Source organism: Amphibalanus amphitrite, unplaced genomic scaffold, assembly GCF_019059575.1.
Source record: "Amphibalanus amphitrite isolate SeventyFive unplaced genomic scaffold, NRLGWU_Aamphi_draft 000938F_arrow, whole genome shotgun sequence".
Classification (NCBI taxonomy): Eukaryota; Metazoa; Arthropoda; class Thecostraca; order Balanomorpha; family Balanidae; genus Amphibalanus; species Amphibalanus amphitrite.
The window spans coordinates 122,707-140,930 of NW_024882432.1; the positions used below are offsets into that span (position 1 = coordinate 122,707).

General features: G+C 49.2%; 2 protein-coding genes across 3 annotated transcripts in view; one reads left to right on the plus strand and one right to left on the minus strand.

Moving 5' to 3' along the window:
* Positions 1-1,084: 1,084 nt before the first annotated feature.
* Positions 1,085-4,689, plus strand: LOC122368310 (zinc finger and BTB domain-containing protein 17-like). Its single transcript, XM_043342119.1, has one exon. It carries the CDS (start codon positions 1,088-1,090, stop codon positions 4,085-4,087), a length of 3,000 nt encoding a protein of 999 aa, XP_043198054.1. The 5' UTR covers positions 1,085-1,087; the 3' UTR covers positions 4,088-4,689.
* A 2,815-nt stretch (positions 4,690-7,504) lies between these two features.
* Positions 7,505-18,224, minus strand: part of LOC122368311 (protein outspread-like) — a 73,078-nt gene continuing 62,358 nt past the window's right edge. Inside the window, exons 21-33 of one of the 2 annotated variants that reach the window (XM_043342120.1) lie at positions 17,935-18,105; positions 17,336-17,463; positions 16,628-16,819; positions 15,901-16,078; positions 15,285-15,461; positions 14,433-14,996; positions 13,881-14,015; positions 13,137-13,273; positions 12,624-12,776; positions 11,129-11,300; positions 9,436-9,574; positions 8,691-8,792; positions 7,505-8,327 (exon numbers count right to left, since the gene is read on the minus strand). In XM_043342120.1, coding sequence (XP_043198055.1) covers positions 8,164-8,327; positions 8,691-8,792; positions 9,436-9,574; positions 11,129-11,300; positions 12,624-12,776; positions 13,137-13,273; positions 13,881-14,015; positions 14,433-14,996; positions 15,285-15,461; positions 15,901-16,078; positions 16,628-16,819; positions 17,336-17,463; positions 17,935-18,105 — 2,412 coding nt within the window. In that variant the 3' untranslated portion in view covers positions 7,505-8,163. The remainder of the gene's footprint in view (positions 8,328-8,690; positions 8,793-9,435; positions 9,575-11,128; positions 11,301-12,623; positions 12,777-13,136; positions 13,274-13,880; positions 14,016-14,432; positions 14,997-15,284; positions 15,462-15,900; positions 16,079-16,627; positions 16,820-17,335; positions 17,464-17,934; positions 18,106-18,224) is intronic. The other variant, XM_043342121.1, reaches the window with a different exon arrangement.

An 18,224-nucleotide genomic window follows, 5' to 3' on the forward strand; every position in this document is an offset into this window, starting at 1 on the left:
GACTGATTCTGTTTGTGCTTGTTGAGGTTTGGATGCGTGGAATCATTTAAGGAAATTATTTTCTTATTGAGACTTTTTTTGAAAAGCTGCAAATGAGACAAAAAGTTCTTAAAACTTCCCTAGTTTCTACATTCCTTGATCTGCAGAAATAAGTAAATAAGTAAGAATGGAATTGTTATGACTTATTGATTTTTTTAGTTAAATGGCTTTGTATTTATTAATGAGTACAAAATTTCTATATAAACCGTGAGTACAGGCCAAGGCTGACAGGCTAATCTAGCACCCTTGCCAATGCCAGCATACAGGGTTTTATCGATGATATGGACTAATTGTAATGGATTTCAATTTCAATGTCAAAAGGCACCTACCTACCTACTTACCTAGGTCCCTTGAAACAATTTATCTTATAATTGTCACAGTCATGACTGCATGCCTCTACAGTCTACCTGGACCCTATTGCTTAGTAGTAGGAGTTATCATGCATGACCATGACGTGAATTGTGAGTTGGAAATCATATCAGTCATTTGGTCATGCAGCACTCTTTATGGACGCCGGTGAAAACAGGGCGCTGGAGGGCATATTAGTCACGTGACATTTGGAACTTCTCCCGCTCCATGGGCCTTCTATATCCCAAACATCACGTGTAAATTTAACGAACCTTGATCAAATCGCCCCAGGTGCCCTCTTTTCACCGTCGTCCCTCTTTATGCCCTTCACCCCTGAGGGTCACGTGGGAGCTGTTCAAGTGTCTGCAGCCGCTGCAGCTCCCATGTTCATAAAGGTGGGGCCTAGGTAATGGCCAATCAGGCAAGACACAGGCGGCAGTTCTTGCCATCCTGGTTGGCTGCTAGCTAAGCCCCACCTTTTTATCACGGGAGTTGCAGCAGTCACAGACACTTCAACAGAGCAGTGGTGGCTGCCGACTGGTGCTTATTACGGTGGCACTCCTTCAACTTAAGTAAATTTGGATGCATTGGGTTTGGATGCTAATCTTGCATCATCATGCAAAAGGTCAAAAAAGCCAATTGGAGATGTGCATGCTGATGGCCTACTGACCAGCATCATCTCCTTCCCCAGGTTGCTGTAATGGCCAGCACCAAACACTCTGAAACAGAAGTCCTCATTAGTATGGGGCAGGAAAGATCTACTCTTGCCACCACAAGCAGCAAGCAAGATGGCAGCAGGGTGTCATGCCCAAAAGTTTCTGATCCTGCCATCTCAGTCCAACACACAGGCATCACTTCAGTTGCCCGTGGTGTTTTCCCATGTGTGTTGTGCTCAGAGTCATTCACTGACGGCCTAGCTCTGGCAGTACATGAGCGGAGCCACAGCTGCCAAAGCCCAGCACTGCACTGTACTGTCTGTGGTCGTTCCTTCTCACTGCCAGGAGATCTACACCGGCACAGAAGACGTCACGATAAGCGTGGTGGGATTGCAGCTAATCGTTCTGAGGCATTTGACAATGATCACGTACCGGTACCTCTCCGAAGCAATGAACAGGACACGCAGACCACGAAGGTAGCGGAGAAAAGCAGCATAACTCAGGTGTCAGTGGTATGCAGCGCGGATGCCAGCGCTGTTTCTGCGAGTATTATGAGAACCGGGACAGCGGTAGCACGTACTGTCGGGAACCGACCATGGGAGGACAAGCGATGCACCAGCGAAAGAGCGGAAAGTTTGACGCCGCCGAAGAAGAAACATACGAAGCTGATGGAGAAAAGCCGGCGATTATCTGAGGTTTCTCGTGACTCAGCTTCGGACATAGACATGCAAGAAGGAATGCATGGTAACAGCACTGTCAGTGGTACCATTGAGTCTTCAGAGGCGACTAACGACGCCCTCGAATCTCCTTTTCAGTGTGCCATCTGCCGTGCCCGCTTCGGCCACGTGTCCTCTCTGCAAAAGCATGTAGAAGGTCATGTACAGACCGAAAGCCGCCAACCTGTGAAGAAAGCACCTCCACGCCGCAGCCAGAGAAGTCGTCCTGCCAAAAGACGTGCGGGTGTTGGGGAAACCATAGATAATCGTATTGATGTTCGAAGCGATGATGCGGGAAGTTGTGGAGGAAGTGATGGTGACGTCAGCGTAAAGCCTTTGGATGACCCTCCCATGGTGAAAAAGCGAACATGTCGTGGTCGCAAGGACCCAGGTCAAGCCGCCATGTCACGATCGGTGAAGGGTGGTTCCAAGGCGGGCGCACAGGCAGCGCTATCTTCTACCGCTGAGGCCGGCTCAGTAAGTAACCCCGAATCGGGCACCAGTGCCAACCGGGAACTTGCCACTTCCGCCTCCGAGATACAGGCAGCTGCTTTGTCAGCACAGAACTCAAAGGAAGACGCCTCTTCTGCCCAACCAGCCATCGAACAGAGTACTGCTACCAAGTTCCTACAACCAAACCCTCGTCGTCGCACTTCTCGTGCCATAATACCGCTAGTTGTGGATGAGGAAAGTTATGTGGACGACGCTCCTGCTGTGTCCCCCAGAACTCAACTACCTTCAGTGCTCAGCGGTGCAGCAGTGGGATCGTTATCCAGTGGTTTAGATGGTGTTGCAAATGAAGCCGTGGCGTCGTCGACTGAGACACCACTATCGACACCTCCCCCGATGGTTGAGTCGACAGAAAGCTCGGCAGTAGAAGGCCAGGAGGCCACCACGTCGAGTGAAGCAGAGGCCGTTGCTCCGGTTAAGTGTCCAGAAGTACCCGGGCAATTCAAGTGCGACGTGTGTGGGCGTCGACTGGCCCACCGTCACGCGCTTGCTCGCCATAGGCGACTGCACTTTGCTCGCGAGAACTTCCAGTGCGATAAGTGTCCTCGTCGCTACTCACGATTCGACTCGCTGGTAACGCACAGTCGAAAGCACGCGACAGAAGCGACACACAAATGTCAAATCTGTTCTAAGGCGTATCGGTTGCGCTCTCTTCTTGAGTACCACCAGCGGGAGCATAAGAACGAAGATGTCCCTCCTGCACCGGTTGCAGAAACGCCTCGTTTCGAGTGTGCAGAGTGTGGTAAAACGTTTTCGTTCATGACAGCCCTGCGGCGGCACGCACGTCTGCATCTTGGTACAAAACACTTCTTCTGCGAACTTTGTCCAAAGCGGTACAGTAGGTTCGATGCTCTCGTGCTTCATGCTCGAGCTCACTCCCTACTCACCCCTTTCGAGTGTGTGATATGTGCGCGATCTTTCTCACAACGTCAAATTCTCGAGTACCACGTCAGGGCGCACGCGGGTGCCGTCGATGGCGCTTACCCACCGTTCAATTGCACTATGTGCGGGAGGTCGTTCCCCGATGTGGCTCAGCTACGCGAACATCGCTTACGGCACTCAGCCACTCGCTCGTACCTGTGTGACATGTGTGGGAAGGCGTTCAAGTCTGCCAACAAACTTCGTCGCCACGTAATGACTCATACCGGCGAGCGACCGCTGACCTGCAAGGTGTGCGAACGTCGTTTTGTGGACAGCACGTCGCTGACTCAACACATGCGGATCCATTCAGGCGAACGACCTTTTCAGTGTCACGTATGTGGCAAAAGTTTCTCGCGTAACGTGACGTTGAAGATTCACGGGCGAACGCACAGTGGCGAGAGACCGTACCCTTGTGAGATATGTGGTCGAGCCTTCACCACGATAACCCAACTCCGGAGGCATGGACGCGTTCATAGCGGTGAGAGGCCTTATATCTGTACCGTTTGCGGTAGGGCTTTCTCGCAAGCTACTCACAGGAAGGTACACATGCGCACTCACGCTCCGCGACCGGATGACGCAGTGGACGGGCAGCAACCTCTTCTGTGGCTGCAGCAACCTCTTCCTGCGGCGTTACAGCAGCCTCAGCAACAGCAAGAGCAACAACAGTCGCAGCAGCAGCAGCAGTCGCAGCAGCAGCAGCAGCAAAAGCAGCAGGAGGAGCAATTTCACCAACAGCAGGAGAAACAACAACAGCTGACTGCGCCAGCCACTGGCCAACAACAACATCAACAATCTCAGGAACATAGCCAACTATACACGCTACATGAAGGACTGCAGGCAGTGGCACCACTTCAACTTGAAGAGGGCAACGTGCCGCTGCACTTTCTCGAGCATTGATATGTCCTCGCAATGACGCTGTTTTGGGCGTGGAGAAGCGTGCAAACTTTGAGCTTTTGCTTGTATGACGGGCGGATCCGAAGAGGGGTAGGTGCATTTGGGTGCCCTTCCGTGGCGCCCAAAATCGAAATAGAAAAATCAACGTTTTTTTCTAGAATGAAACGAAAAAACATTTTTATGAGAAAGTGTGCTTTAAACTGCTCAGCAGTATGTAAGGAATCGAAATCCGGGATATTTTTGAAAATTGGAGGAACTTTTTTGGGGCATGCTCGCTGCCTCCCCAACAGCGTGCAAGACCGCCTTTCTGGATCTGCCAGTCGCTTGAAAGTTGTATGCGAGAGTGTTCCTTGTTTGGTAGGTATATGGAGATCCGCTGTCGCCTATGACGCTGTTTCGGGGCGTCGAGAAACGTGCAAAGCTTGACGGTTTAGTGGATGGCGAGTGTGTTGCTTGTGTACTTACGCTTTGTATATGACGTTTTGATGGATGTCTCAATGATGGAGCGGTTGCTTTATTGACCACTGCCTGTGAGTGTGCAATGCTCCGTGTATTGTATATTTACAATTTATGACGTATGACAATACATATGTGAAGCCTCATATCCAATGGCTGGTGTTTGAGAAAGTGTTATACCTACATATGTCAGTCATTGGGCTTACGATGATAGATTCTATCATCCTTGCTTATTGTTGAAAAGCAGGGAGTAAGAAGGGTTATTATATTTAATGGAGTGGACGCCGGACGGATAAGCCTTTTCACGCCTGCATCGATAGCTCACTTATCCGCACAAAGATGAGCCCATGCACGAATGCACATTGGGCATTGCACACGTACACAGGCACAAAATTAGGTACTGAGCCAGCTTAAACAGCGGGGCGATCGCCAAACTCGACAAACTGGCTCATTTAGGTTGAAAGTGGCATCAACAATTAATACGGCGGATGTCAAAGTAACAGATTCTCATAAAATGACACTTAATAAAATGAAATAAAATCCGGACTGCTTTGTTAGGTCTAAATGCCTTAACCCGCGCCCTGCTGGGGGGGGGTGTTTGAACACCCCCCCCCCTTGTGGTTTTTCGCGAATATCTCAAAAACGGCGGCGCTTCACCTTATGGTACATCAATTCTACACATGTTGTAAAAATTTCAGACCAAGGTCATTCAAGGTCAGGTCATCACCCCATAAAAAGTTTCAATGTCTGTCATAGCTACACCGAGTGACCGATCGCTTTGAAACTTTCAGCGATTGCTAAGAGCAATAGCATGTACAAAATGTATATCTCAGAATTTTGATATCGATGACCTAAGGTCAGGTCAATTTTGCGACCTCCCCATTATAAGTCAATGGGAGAAAATTGAAATGCGCCTCTTTTGGACAAAAGACATTATAAACACTCCCAAACACCGAATTACAAGTGGTTTAGACACACTGAACATGAAAATGGTGTCCGTGACCCTTGTTTATGCCCTGAGGTCATCTTAGGTCACGAATGGTATCTAACAGTTTTTCGCAAATAACTTTTGATAGAGGCATGCTAGAGCGATGAAAACGCCTTAGATGTGTTCAGCTCGACGATACGGATCGACTGATATGCAACATGACCCTTTCCGGTCAGGTCATGACCTTGACCTGAGGTCAAATTTTCAAGTTGACCTTTCAAGGTCAACTTATAGTTCATTCGATGCGTCTTGACGAGAGGAACACAATGCCGGTAAAAGTAAGCTCGTACAAGGCTTGGGTCAAAAGTTATTGCAAAAAAAAACTGTTTCCGAAAAAATCGGCTATTTTTGCAATTTTTGCCCCCTGCAGGCAAAACCGTTGACGTTAGATCAAATCTGAGAGAATTACTCAGAAAGGGCTTTAATAGGGCTATCGAATGCGCTTTTCTGCGGCGCTGTAGCTCTATTGGTTCTCGAGTTATGCGTTGGCTTCTTGGAAATTTTCGACACTCGACCTGGAAATCGGCGAAATTTTGCCTTCAATGACCTCTGGTGACCTGACCTTTGACCTGACCAAAAAATTGACCGAAGTGAGTTCGTCATTATTTTTGACGCTCTTTCGAACGCCGCCTACCGCGTATCACTACGTGGCCCAGGAACCGAGTTACAAGGGGGGGGTGTTCAAACACCCCCCCCCCCCCCAGCAGGGCGTGGAAATCCAGGACCCCCAGCCGGGCGTGGGTTAAATGATAACTTGATCACTAGAAGATTCACTACCTACACATTTGAATTCAATTGTTTCGCTACCACTTGTCCGTTTTCCGGCGTCTGTCCTGGTTGGTAAGTTCCTTGCCTCCGATTCAGCCATCTGGGTTCGATTCCCGGGCGATGCACATGACATCGCCGCTGCCTGACCGCTTGGAACAGCGTGAGAGTTCCGGTTAGCACCTCGGTTCACCGGATGTGGTACCTACTTACCTAATCTAAATTCTAAACCAACCAGCCATCGTCCGTGGTTTACCGCTGTTTCCCGTTAGCGTTCCAGTTTCGGAGTGTGGTGTTAGTGTTCAGTGTAGCGTCGCAAGATCTGTCCCGTGGTGTTACTATAGTGTGTGCTATTGCAGTCTCCATACCGTGGTGCTACTGTTTTGTGTACTATTGCAGACTAGTCTCCATACCGTGGTGTTGTTGTCATGTGAACTATTGCAGTCTCCAAACTGATGTTACTGTTGTGTGAACTATTGCAGTCTTCGCTCCGTGGTGTTATTGTGGTGTGTACTATTGTAGTTTCCGCATTCCAGTGTTACGGTCGTGTGAATTATTCCAGTCTCCATACCATGTTGTTACTGTTGTGCGAATTCACTCTATGTTTTATTGCAGTCTCCACAGTTTGGTGTTACTGTTGTGTGAACTATTATAGTCTCCATTCCGTGATGCTAGTGTTGTGTGAAATATTGCAGTCTCCATGACGTACTCAATCCATGAGCTGCAGGTGAAGTTACATAATTCGTTCACCTTATTTTAAAATGCCGGCGTCAATAATTGAAGCGTGTCGACCAGAAACAATATTTCAAGCACTGGGTGTTGCTATAGATTATGTTCGCAATCATCTACGTAGTTAAAGACACTGAATAACGGAACGCCTCAGACCCATAACCCGTCTACCGGGCGTGCGACTATACCACCATGGTGAACGATTTAGGCGCACCAACCGGCAATCATTGTCAAATACGAGGTCAAACAGTGTCAAAATACCTAGTAACAGGCGACGTGTGCAGGCGCTTTCGGATACTGGAAACGAGTTTATCCCGCACCGTAGACAGTGTTTACAATTGCTTACACTACAGCTCGTAAAATGAAGTCGCATCTAATTCCTTATCTGCTTAGTAGTGAAACTACTTCGGAATATAAAGGTGGAGTGTGTTTAATTACCTAAAGCGCGTCTAGTTTCGTTTACGTCCCAGAGACACGCCAAATGCATCAGAGAAATTGTATATTTGTTACAAAATATTGTCAGAAGTAAATATTAGCTTATGTATTGTCAGTGAGCTTTGCAGCAAAGTATTTCTCCCAGGCATTCATCCATCACTAAGGCTCTGATAGCAGACAAAAACAATCACACACACGCACACACATACACCGCAGGAACCAGCCAGCTTCTAGCATTCGCCTTTCCCCTGTAATCACGTTGAGCAATTAAGTCTCTGCTGGTATTTGCGATTTGGTCGACCCTTGAGGTCGCCAGCTACTGTTATTGCATGGTGCCACCACTAGGTAGCAGGTGGGGAAAATGAGGCTTCATACTATCAAGGACAAATTCAACCGCTCCAGAATGCACACATACGGACATTCATGGACCAACTCTTACTCTCGGCTGAAGAGCCGACACACCCGCGCCATCTTTAATCGGCGCCAGCGCCCTCTTTTAGCGACACCAGCGACACCTATAAACATGCGCTAAAACATAGCGCGGTTCTTCGAAATAGCACCCTCGGTGACAGCACGAATGCGGAGCTATTACCGATGACAGCACTAGCATAGAATCCTGATCATTGATCAACGGTAACAGGAAGATTGGTAGTTGCGGAGCCATGATCAATCCAGATCACGATCGCTTCAGGTCGGAGCTGAGGCCTCAGATCCTCTGAGTCTGGCGGCCGCTGTCGGGAGTCGGCGTCTCGAACACCTTTTTGCGAGAGGCCACCATTCCGGAGAGAGGCGAGGAAAGGCGACCGCCGAGAGCCGCCGCTGACAGGACAGAGCCCGTGAGTCGCGGGCAGCTGGGAGACCGCATCAGCTCTGAAAAGACGGAGAGAAACGGCGGCGTCATTGCGGGGTGTAGCAGGAACAATATCATAGCTGGGAGGCAACACAGTGGCTGTCCATTCGCAACCCCAGACATCACACAACCCTGTCTGTCCCTTTCCTCAACCTGTGACTTGTGCTCCAAGCGTTCTTCAGAGTTCAGCTGTGCTTAACTTGTGATTTACCTCTGCCTTAAATGTTCATTTACTTCTAACACACTTTTAAGCAAACTTCTTCTAACACACTTCTAACTTACTTCTAACTTCTAACACACAACACAGCCGTGTCTGTTCCTTCTCTCCCGATATGATCAGCGCTTTACCCATGCTTTAGCTGTGTCTTGGCGTATTCATTTACCTCGGATTCTGGCCGGGTTGAGGCTGGCGCCCCTCCTGAGACGCGGCGGCTGCTCCTCCGCGTCTGAAGAGCCCCCGCTGCCGTGCGCGCTGACCCGCGACCCTGCGCACACGCACACCAGACAATGGACTTCGGTCAGAGGAGTCTCGTGCTTGTTGGAGCTAAGTCAAAGTTAAAAGTAGCACGGCAACAATTATTCATAAAATATGCCCAGAAATATGTTTTTTTTTTTAATCTAAAAATTAGCATGATACAAAGCAAAAACACTGATTTGGCAGTTAGGTACATCGTATCAATAACATGACTTATTGTACATAACCAAATCCTGAAATAAACTACATAATTGAAAGCTTATTCTCAAAGCAATAAGTCTATAAAAAGCATAAAGCATCGCTACAAAAGCAATTATCCACAAAAGCGACTACAAAGACTGCGAGCTGGCTCTTAGGTAGTTACATAAAGCGTGCATATCTAAAGGATGGTGTGGACTATGGGCTGTAGAGCATCCCGACGGATTGGGACGCACGTGGCCCTGATTCACGACATACCGCTAATCAACGCTACCAGGTATTGGCGCTCGGTATTCATGTAGGCATGCGTAAACAAAATTGCCAACTTTGCCCACGTGTCCAATGTCCATGGAGACTTATAGCGCCAATGCCTAGCATGGTCGGGTAACGGAGTGCCGTGAAAAGGACTCTGCAGATTAGGTACCGCTTTCCACAGCTAGGCCGAGTTTTCGTACCTTGTTGACATCTCGAAGCCGTGAGAACGACATGTTCTAGCCTTGCCCGAAGCGAGCTGACTTCATCGGTACGAAGCTGACGCTCGGCACGAAGGTAAGAGCACAGCTGACCGCACAACGCCGTAAGCTCCGCCTCGCGCTGCGTCAGCACAGTCAGCAGTCAGCATGGTCAGCGGTCAGCACAGTCCAGTCAAAAGTCAGCATTGTTAACAGTTGCCAGGCAGCACAGTCAGCAGTCAGCACGGTCAGCGGTCAGCACAGTCGAGCCAAAAGTCAGCATTGTTAACAGTTACCAGGCAGCACAGTCAGCAGTCAGCACGGTCAGCAGTCAGCACAGTCCAGTCAAAAGTCAGCATTGTAAACCGTTAGCAGTAAGCACAGTCGGCAGTCAGCACGTTCAGCGGTCAGCGGATATTAGTCCAGTCGGCAGTTAGCAATAACAGAACAGTCGGCAGTCCGCACAGTCGAACAGCGATTACTACAGTCAACTGTCAGAGCTCATATAGTCAGCACAGTCGGCAGTCAGCACAGTCCAGTCAAGTCAGCTTAGTACAAAAAGCAATCAACGCGGTTAACACTATCGGTAGTCAGCACAGTCGGTCAGCGGTTAGATCAGTCCAGAACAGTCGGTAGTCAACACAGTCGGCACAGTCAGCATGGTCAGCAGTCAGCACGGTTAGCACAGTTGCAGTCCGCATTGCCAGCAGTCAGCACAGTTAGCAGTCAGCACAGTCCGGTCAGAAGTCAGCATTGTCAGCTTAGCACACAAAAACAATTAGCGCGGTCAACAGTCAATTGAGGCAGCACAGTCAGCAGTCAACATGGTCAGCAGTCAGTAAAGTCAGCATCAATTCAGCCAGCTATCAGCACAGTCAACAGTCGATGTTCGAAGCGACTAGCCGGTGTTACCATATAACAGTCATGCTATGGGCTACAAAGCATTTAGAGACTCGTCAGTCGTCAGCGGCGTAACCTGTAATTTTTATCTGTATATATTCGTTATTTATGACGGTAGCGTGGCTCATTAACGAAATACTCAGCATGAAACACTGTACTGAGTATTTCAGTCATTTGTCGGTCAGAAGCCAGGCAAGCTAAGAACACAGCAAAAGCGTTACGACATTAGAGACTAGAGGGCTGCTCGTATTATTACACAATTTATCTATGTTACGAGTTGCCAGATACAGGGCCCTACAGAAGGGCATCGAAAACATACAATATACTGAGGCATCGAATACAAGGCGGCAAAACGGCACCCATCCAACCTCAAAACGGCAAGAGTATGTCTGCCTTCCAAAATGCAACGTTAATAATTTTGTCGGCTGACTCAAACTGAATATTGGAAGCTAGAACTTAAAAAAGTGATGAAATAAAGATTATGGAGATATTAGGGTTGTAGGGATATTAGGGAAAGATTAGGGTTTTCATTGCAGTTATTTATAGATATATGTTTCATTTTCTCTGCTTACTCGGTTATCACGTCATGTGCGTAAATGTATGGAATGCAGCACTGTCTTTTCATCGAGCAAGCACAAATTCAAAGCGGCTAATAAGGAGAGCACAGCACGCGTTAGACTGGCGAGGCAGCGTAAGCAGCATTTGCTAAACACTTCGCTCCATTCACGTTTAGCGCAATCTAGCACACCATGTTCAGCTAGCACGAAACATAAGCAAACCTGGCCCACCGTCCTACCTTTTGAGTGCTCTCCAGCTGATGCTGCAGCCTCTGAGCCTCTTCACGGGTTTCTGTCAGCTGACTGCGGGCTAGAGCCAGCTGCTGACCGGCTGAGGGTTTCCCGGCTGCGCTGTTACCCTCAGACAGTTCGGATATGTTGGCAGAGAGCTGAGCCCGCAGTTGTTTGTTCCTGTGAGATGGAGAGGGGTTAAAAAGTGGAACAGAGTCGCTCTGACCTCCCACAGTAGCAAGGCTCTCGCCGATGCTTCAGTAACACATTAACATGTCCATGTCATTTTACTTATAATGACACATATTATAAGCACCTTGAGTTACAAAGGCGAATAAAAAGTGATGTCAAATCCTGACATGAAAAGCGTCCGCGACTACTTTTTTAACCCTAGAACGCCTAGGGGGGGGGTTGTATCAACCCCCCCCCCCCCTGAGGTTTTTTCGAAGTGCACGCTAAACAACTTGTCGTAGCGGGCTGAAATTTTCAATACCCTCTGGGGCAACCTTTGCGCATCTTTTGCCGAAAAAAATTGATCGGGTCATGTCAGGTCACGGAGTTATGACGTCATAAGAGGTACAGCCTCCGGCCGGATTTTCACAAACTGAGTGCCAACGCCCGAGGTTTCCGGCCGGTGGTACGGACATCGGTTGATGGATCGTGATGAAACTTCCCATGCATGTTGGGGCAAGTATTGGCTATCATATGGCATAAGAAATTTGACCGGGTCAGGTCAGGTCACGGAGCTATGACGTCACAAGAGGAACAGCGTCCGGTACTATTTTTGAAAAGCGCCCGAACCACTATTTTGCTAATTCTTGTCACCTCAATGGGAATATGCAGCAATATTAGCTTCTATAGGGAGCAAATGGACCTCCCAAATCCAAAAATACAATCAGATTTCAAAAATTCAACTTTTGATTTTTCGAATTTCTGCCGCCGACTGTGACCTTGCCGACTTCCGGCGCTCCCAACGCGCCATTTTTAGAGCTAGGGAAACGAAATACATACCAAACGATAGAGAATTGATCAAGGAACACGATAGTGAAGGTTTCAAGTCAATATCTCCCACCGTTTTGCCGCAATCGCCGCCGAAAGTTGAAAAAAGTCTATTTTTCCGAAAATTTGACCTTTGACCGGTCAAAAGTAGGTCAAATGTTGACCTAGGACCAAAAAATATACCACCAATCGCGAGATCTCGTTGAGAGCAATCCGTTGGTTTTTTCCGCTAAGCTCTACGACCTTCCGTTTCGAAACGCCAGGGGGGGGGGGGTCGTAACAACCCCCCCCCTGGTCGTTCGTGTTACCTATGAGAAATGGCCTGGTCGTGCGAGGGTTAAATGAGAGTGAGTGAGTGAGTGAGTGAGTGAGTGAGTGACTGAGTACTTGAGTGTGTGCTGCGTGCGTGCGTGGGTGCGTACGTGCGTGAGTGCGTGCGTGCATGCGTTCGATCGTTCGTTCGTTCGTTAGTTCGTTCGTGAGTTATTGAGTTAGTATTCCCACCTGGCATCCAGCTGGAAGACGCGCTGGTTGGCCTCCTGAAGGCTCCGGGTCTGAGTCTCCACCTTCTCCTCGAGTGAGGCCGTCTCCAGACACTTGATGCTGTACTTCTCACTCAGACTGAGGATCTCACCCTTGATGTCGCCCATCTCCGCACTGGTGAAGAGAAGAAATGTGTCATGAGTGGGAGAAGAACATAAAAAGAAAAGCTGACGCAAAAAGACACAAACGTTTCCAGCAAATATAGCAAAGCGATAACAGTAGCGGTAAAGAAATAAGTCAATGTCTTTCGAAAAGATGTGGACGAAGTAAAGAAATCACACAGAGACTAATGACAGCTACCGGTCCCGTCAATATCCAAAGATAACGCAAAATGGTTACAAGCATATCGTAAAGTGGCGAGAAGATCACCCATATCTGATCCACTCAGCCAGCCCGACTCTCTGTCAACTGCTCGTGACGTCACAGTTGTACTCAATGATACCCCTCCCCCTAGACACTTAGTCCAATACTCACACATGCTCTTTTTGAAGTTTGCCGACATCGAGCGTGGGCTGCATCTTCTTGATGAACTCATCCTTGAACTTACAGATCTCTCGTTGCACCTCAGTTTCGTGTGCCTTTCGGAGGGCGTCCAGAGCAGCCAGTGTAGCCTGTAACGGGTCGAAAAAAGGTTAAAATTGATGAACATAGACCATACATAGAACGCTCTTGGTCACTTATATTTTGTGCTACATTGTTACTAATTGTTTAACGGAAAAGATGTCATCTATATGATTTTTTCTTACAAACGGAGTTCGAAATGACGTTACAGAGAGCAGTAAGGCTGAAAATGCAGTTATGTCGTTACCGTTTGGGTTCTGCTATGAGAACGCCCATCATACCACATAGGGCGATGTTAGTTGAGCTATCTCTTGCAAGTGATTGCCGAGTCTTTAGGAACCTACATTGCTGGGAGCCCTATCTGCCGCTTGCCAGGGGTAGGGATGTGAATGAGAGAAGAGGAGAGGAGAGGAGAGGAGAGGAAAGGAGAGGAGAGGAGAGGAGAGCAGAGCAGAGCAGAGCAGAGCAGAGTAGAGCAGAGCAGAGCAGAGCAGAGCAGAGCAGAGGAGAGGAGAGCAGAGGAGAGGAGAGGAGAGGAGAGGAGAGGAGAGGAGAGGAGAGGAGAGGAGAGGAGAGGAGAGGAGAGGAGAGGAGAGGACTGGAGAGGAGAGGAGATGAAAGGAGAGCGGAGGTATAACGCCTATCTACGCTCCTTACCTGCGTCTCCTCTGCCAGCGCCTGCTGTTTCTCTGCCTCCAGGGCTCGCAGCTCGCGGTGGTGCTTCTCCTCTAGATCGGCAATGATACGACGGTGAGAGTTCTCCATGGCGACGAGGCCCTTCTCACACAACGCCTGAACGAACGAGAACATAAATGTTACACTTTGCAGATCTTTTTTGTTACAAAACAACTGAACTACAGAGAACAGGGGTTACATTTTGGTCTTTTTCTTTCAGTATCTGGCCAATAGAAAGCATAGCTAAGACACAACTGGACGAACCCAGCATATCGCGGTCAAAGTAGGAGTTCATAAACAGATTCGCCGAAAAGGAAAATTTCAACTGAAAACTGAACTGCGCAGTGCCCATGAAGTTTAGCGTTTTATAGGCTAACCCACAACAGAAGCAAGTAATTCACCTTCTGGAATAGAGCATTTGCGTAGTATTTATCAGAGTCCGATGAAGGGAGGCCTAGCGTGGGACCCCTTACGGCTCTAGCAGCCAGTATAGAGATCTTGTACAGATAAGATCCCCATGGTAGCCACACTCACCCGTAGCTGCTCGATCTCGGCCTGATAGCGTCTCCGAATGCTCTCCTCTGCCAGCGCGTCATCGTGAGGCTTCTCCGCCCCTTCCCCTGCTGTCCTCTCATACTGCCCACGCAGACTAGAGAGCTGCGTCTCATACTCCGTCTCAAGGCTCTCTAAACGTCGTCGAAGAAGGCGAACTTCACTCGCTAGTGCTTCCTTCTCGCGTTCATACGTAGCTGTGACCTTGTTGACCTCAGAAGTCATCTCGCGTCTCAGTTGTTCCAGTTCGGCGTCTTGTACCTTGCGCAGAGCCTTTAGTTCTGAGGTATGTTCACTGGAAAGCGTTTCAGTACGTGCGCGAAGCTCTTCGCATTGCCGACAAGGTTCTTCGGCAGATGCTGGAACGCTAACAGTGCTAGATCCCTGTGTCAATTCTTGACGTATGACCCCAAGAGGGGCTGTTTCCAGCTCTGCACTAGCCACCATGCCCGTAATGTCTGAGACGCGGCGGCGGCTCTTGTCGACGCTGCGAGGGCGCAGCCGGCTTTTGCGAAGACTGTCGAGCTCGCGTTCCAGGGAGCGAACCTGGGGACAGAGGCAGGCAGGATGTTTTGACGTCGGCTAGACACGGAAAGAGGTCAGCCAAAGACAGCCACCTGCGGCAGATATCTACAGATTTTGTCACCGACCGACATATGTCAGGTATTGTCTCAAGAGACAAAGTTGTCAGACTCAGGCTGATTGCAGCCCGCCCCACTCGAGTGGGGGCACAGGTCAAAAGATGCTCGCTGGAACCCATTCCCAACCCTCCTCTCTCACTCATCTGTTTCTTATGCCTACCTCATCCCAAAATTCGCTTTCTCCCACTCTCACCTGTTCCTTATGCCTGTTCCTCTCCTGCTGCAGCTGCGCGGTACACTCTGCCCGTACGGCCGCCACCGTCTCCTGTGTCCTCTCACAGAACTCATCCAGAGTCTGACCGGCCGGGATGGCTACACCGTAGTCGGATAGTTCGCCCCGGCAGCGCTCCACGGCGGCGCGGTAGAGATGCTGGGGACGGTGAGACAGTGGGGTGAGACATGGCTTAAACGAAGGGCTTGATTATTATGGTAAGAAAAAGCGATTTGAACAGCTGAGCTTGAACTTTGAAGTAAGGGATATTTTATGCAATAATAAAGCTAATTCTCATTCCATAAAATTTGTAATGATAAAAACAAACAAATAACTACAGAGTCTGACAGGATAATCCGCGATGGCACATAATTTCAAATGATCCTCGTGTCTTACTGACGATAAAACATAATTGCTTATGACCTGGATGATCATGATCCATTACCGATGTTCTATTCTACCATCGACGGTCCGGTCCGTCACAAATATCCCATTCCGTTACTATCGATTCAGTTCATCACTAAAAACCGTTCCTTTACTACGGAACCCATTATGTTCCAACCCATTCATTCCATTACACACCACCCCATCCCATTACCTGCAGCTCGGCCTGGTCGCTCGCCGACGCGCCCTCTCCGAAGAACACGGCCAGGGCGCTGTCCCGCTGAAGACTGGTGTCCAGGGGGACGGCGCGGTCCCCGGCCGGGTCCTCCTCGATAATCTCCAGAGTAGCGTCTGAGCCGGATTCGTCCTCGTCGCTGATCACGGAGAGGTAGCTGAAACATGGGGAGAAGGGTAGAGTTAGAACAGAGTCAAGAGAGGTAGCTGTGGTATAGAGAGGGGGTGGAGTTAGAACTGAGATGCAATGTCGGCGGCACCACACTCATCGGCAGATTCTGTGAGGGGAGGTATTTGCCTCTCTCGTATCGCTTGAAATTGACGAAATTTCGAGTCTGTATAGCTGAGAATCTGTGCCAAGCGAAATACAGTTGAAACAGATGGCATTATATTATATTTAAAAAAAATTATAATACGAATGCAGCAAGAGCGACCATTCAACTGTTCCAGATCGACTGCAGTCTTCTATTCAGGTCGTCATAGCGAAGGTAGCTCATGCATCCTATTTTTTCGATGCCACTTAAAATTGCGATGCTTTGACTGCAAGCGAATCAATGCAGGTAACTGATATAAATATATCGTTGAGTGGAGAAACATAAAACAAATAAGCCACCGATCTTCGCATTCTCTCCCCCCCCCCCATCCCCTCTCAGACTTAAATGACTGCGATGTTTTAGTTTAAGGGAAGCCCACACTACAAAACTCACCCGTCGACGATGGCCTTCTGAGCCACCACGTCCGCCAGCTCCGCCAGAAGTCTATCCGACTGGTCAGCCGGCGGGGGCGGCGGCGGTTCCGGCGCCGCCCTCAGACGCGCCAGCGCCGTCTCGTAGCGCTGACTGAGCGCCATGACCGCCTCCTCCATTTCAGCTCGGAGGCTGTCTGTGGCTACCGTGTACCTGATGGGAGAAGGTTTATGAGTACAGCTAGAGGGCTTTATGGGACGAGAGGAGATGTAAGGAAGAGAAGGACGGCTTTTTAGATAAGCGGGAGGATCGTTTGAAAACCGTAGGGGAGGAAGGCAGTAGGGCGCACGGTAGATAAAAGGCGGTTCATGAGGGCACCCGAAGGACTACGGGGAGGGTCTCGGGGACGATGGTGGGGTGCATATGATGGGACGGTTCAGGGAGAATGCAGGAGGATCGCTGATTCTGTTGTCGTAATCAGCCTGACCTATGCTAACCGAATATGCAATATTCATATCACCCACACTGCAATCTGCAACGGTATCGCGCCGACAAAAACACATGGTCTCGTGAATCGATTGAAAATACCATAATAATAAAGATGTACCCAAACGTAAACAAAGAAACATCAGCAAATGAAAACCTTGAGCTTAAAATAAACGTTCCGCAGAGACCCAGCGCGGGTAGCATGTCATCCACCACGTCCACCCCACTCTCCAACGTCCTCACCTGCGCTCGGCCAGCTGCTGCTGCGCTTGAACTAGCAGGAAGCAGTGCTGTCTGTCCACCTCCAAGTCTCGCTCGTATAGCTCCACGAACTTGAGCATCATGGTCGACATTTCGGCTTCGACCATCTCCTGAAGAGAGGGACATACGAAATAGAGCGAGTCAGGTGTGAGCATCATGGTCAACATCTCGACTGCGACCATCTCCTGAAGAGAGGAACATAGGGAGCAGCGCGTCAAACAATTCAAGTGACACATTCGAGCAACGTGGTCTATGTTTAAACCCGAGTCCTGACCATTTCTTGAATAGAGGAGCGCACAGAATGGGAAGTCGGTTACAAAATATTCGGCAGTATTCGGCAGTTCCCCCTCGACCATCTCAGCATTCTTGCTCTCGAGCTGCCGCAACCTTCCTAACCTCCAACCCCTACTCTCCCTTTGAGACGCTTTCATTAGAAGATGCTGGCGCGGACTGACGGAAAGCGGTATAAATAATTAACAAGCTTGCCCATAGTTACTTACGGTTAATTCACGAGTGTGATTATGAGAAACTAAACATTCAGCAAAGTGACACATTCGTCTGTATAATATCGTTACACCCACCTCTGTGATGGTGTTCTGGGCCATGTTCCAGGCGTCTCGAACCTTCTCCTCCTCCAGCAGCTGATCGTCGTCAGCTGGCGGCTGCTGACCGCCCAGCAGCGTCTCAGCAGCCAGGGACTCGGCAAGGCGGGACAGCTTGTCCGTCTTGAAGGCCGTCACTGCCGCTGTCACCTGAAGAGAAATAAACACGAGGTTGGAGGTGATGTGGTATCGTAGTCATGCTAAGAATCAACGCGAAAAGGCAGAGCAAAGGTTGGCAGAAGATCATACATTAGTCCTTTAACCGAACA

What these genes read in the sequence shown, in the direction of transcription:
- LOC122368310 (XM_043342119.1), top strand. Translation starts at nt 1,088, where the DNA reads ATGGCCAGCACCAAACACTCTGAAACAGAAGTCCTCATTAGTATGGGG.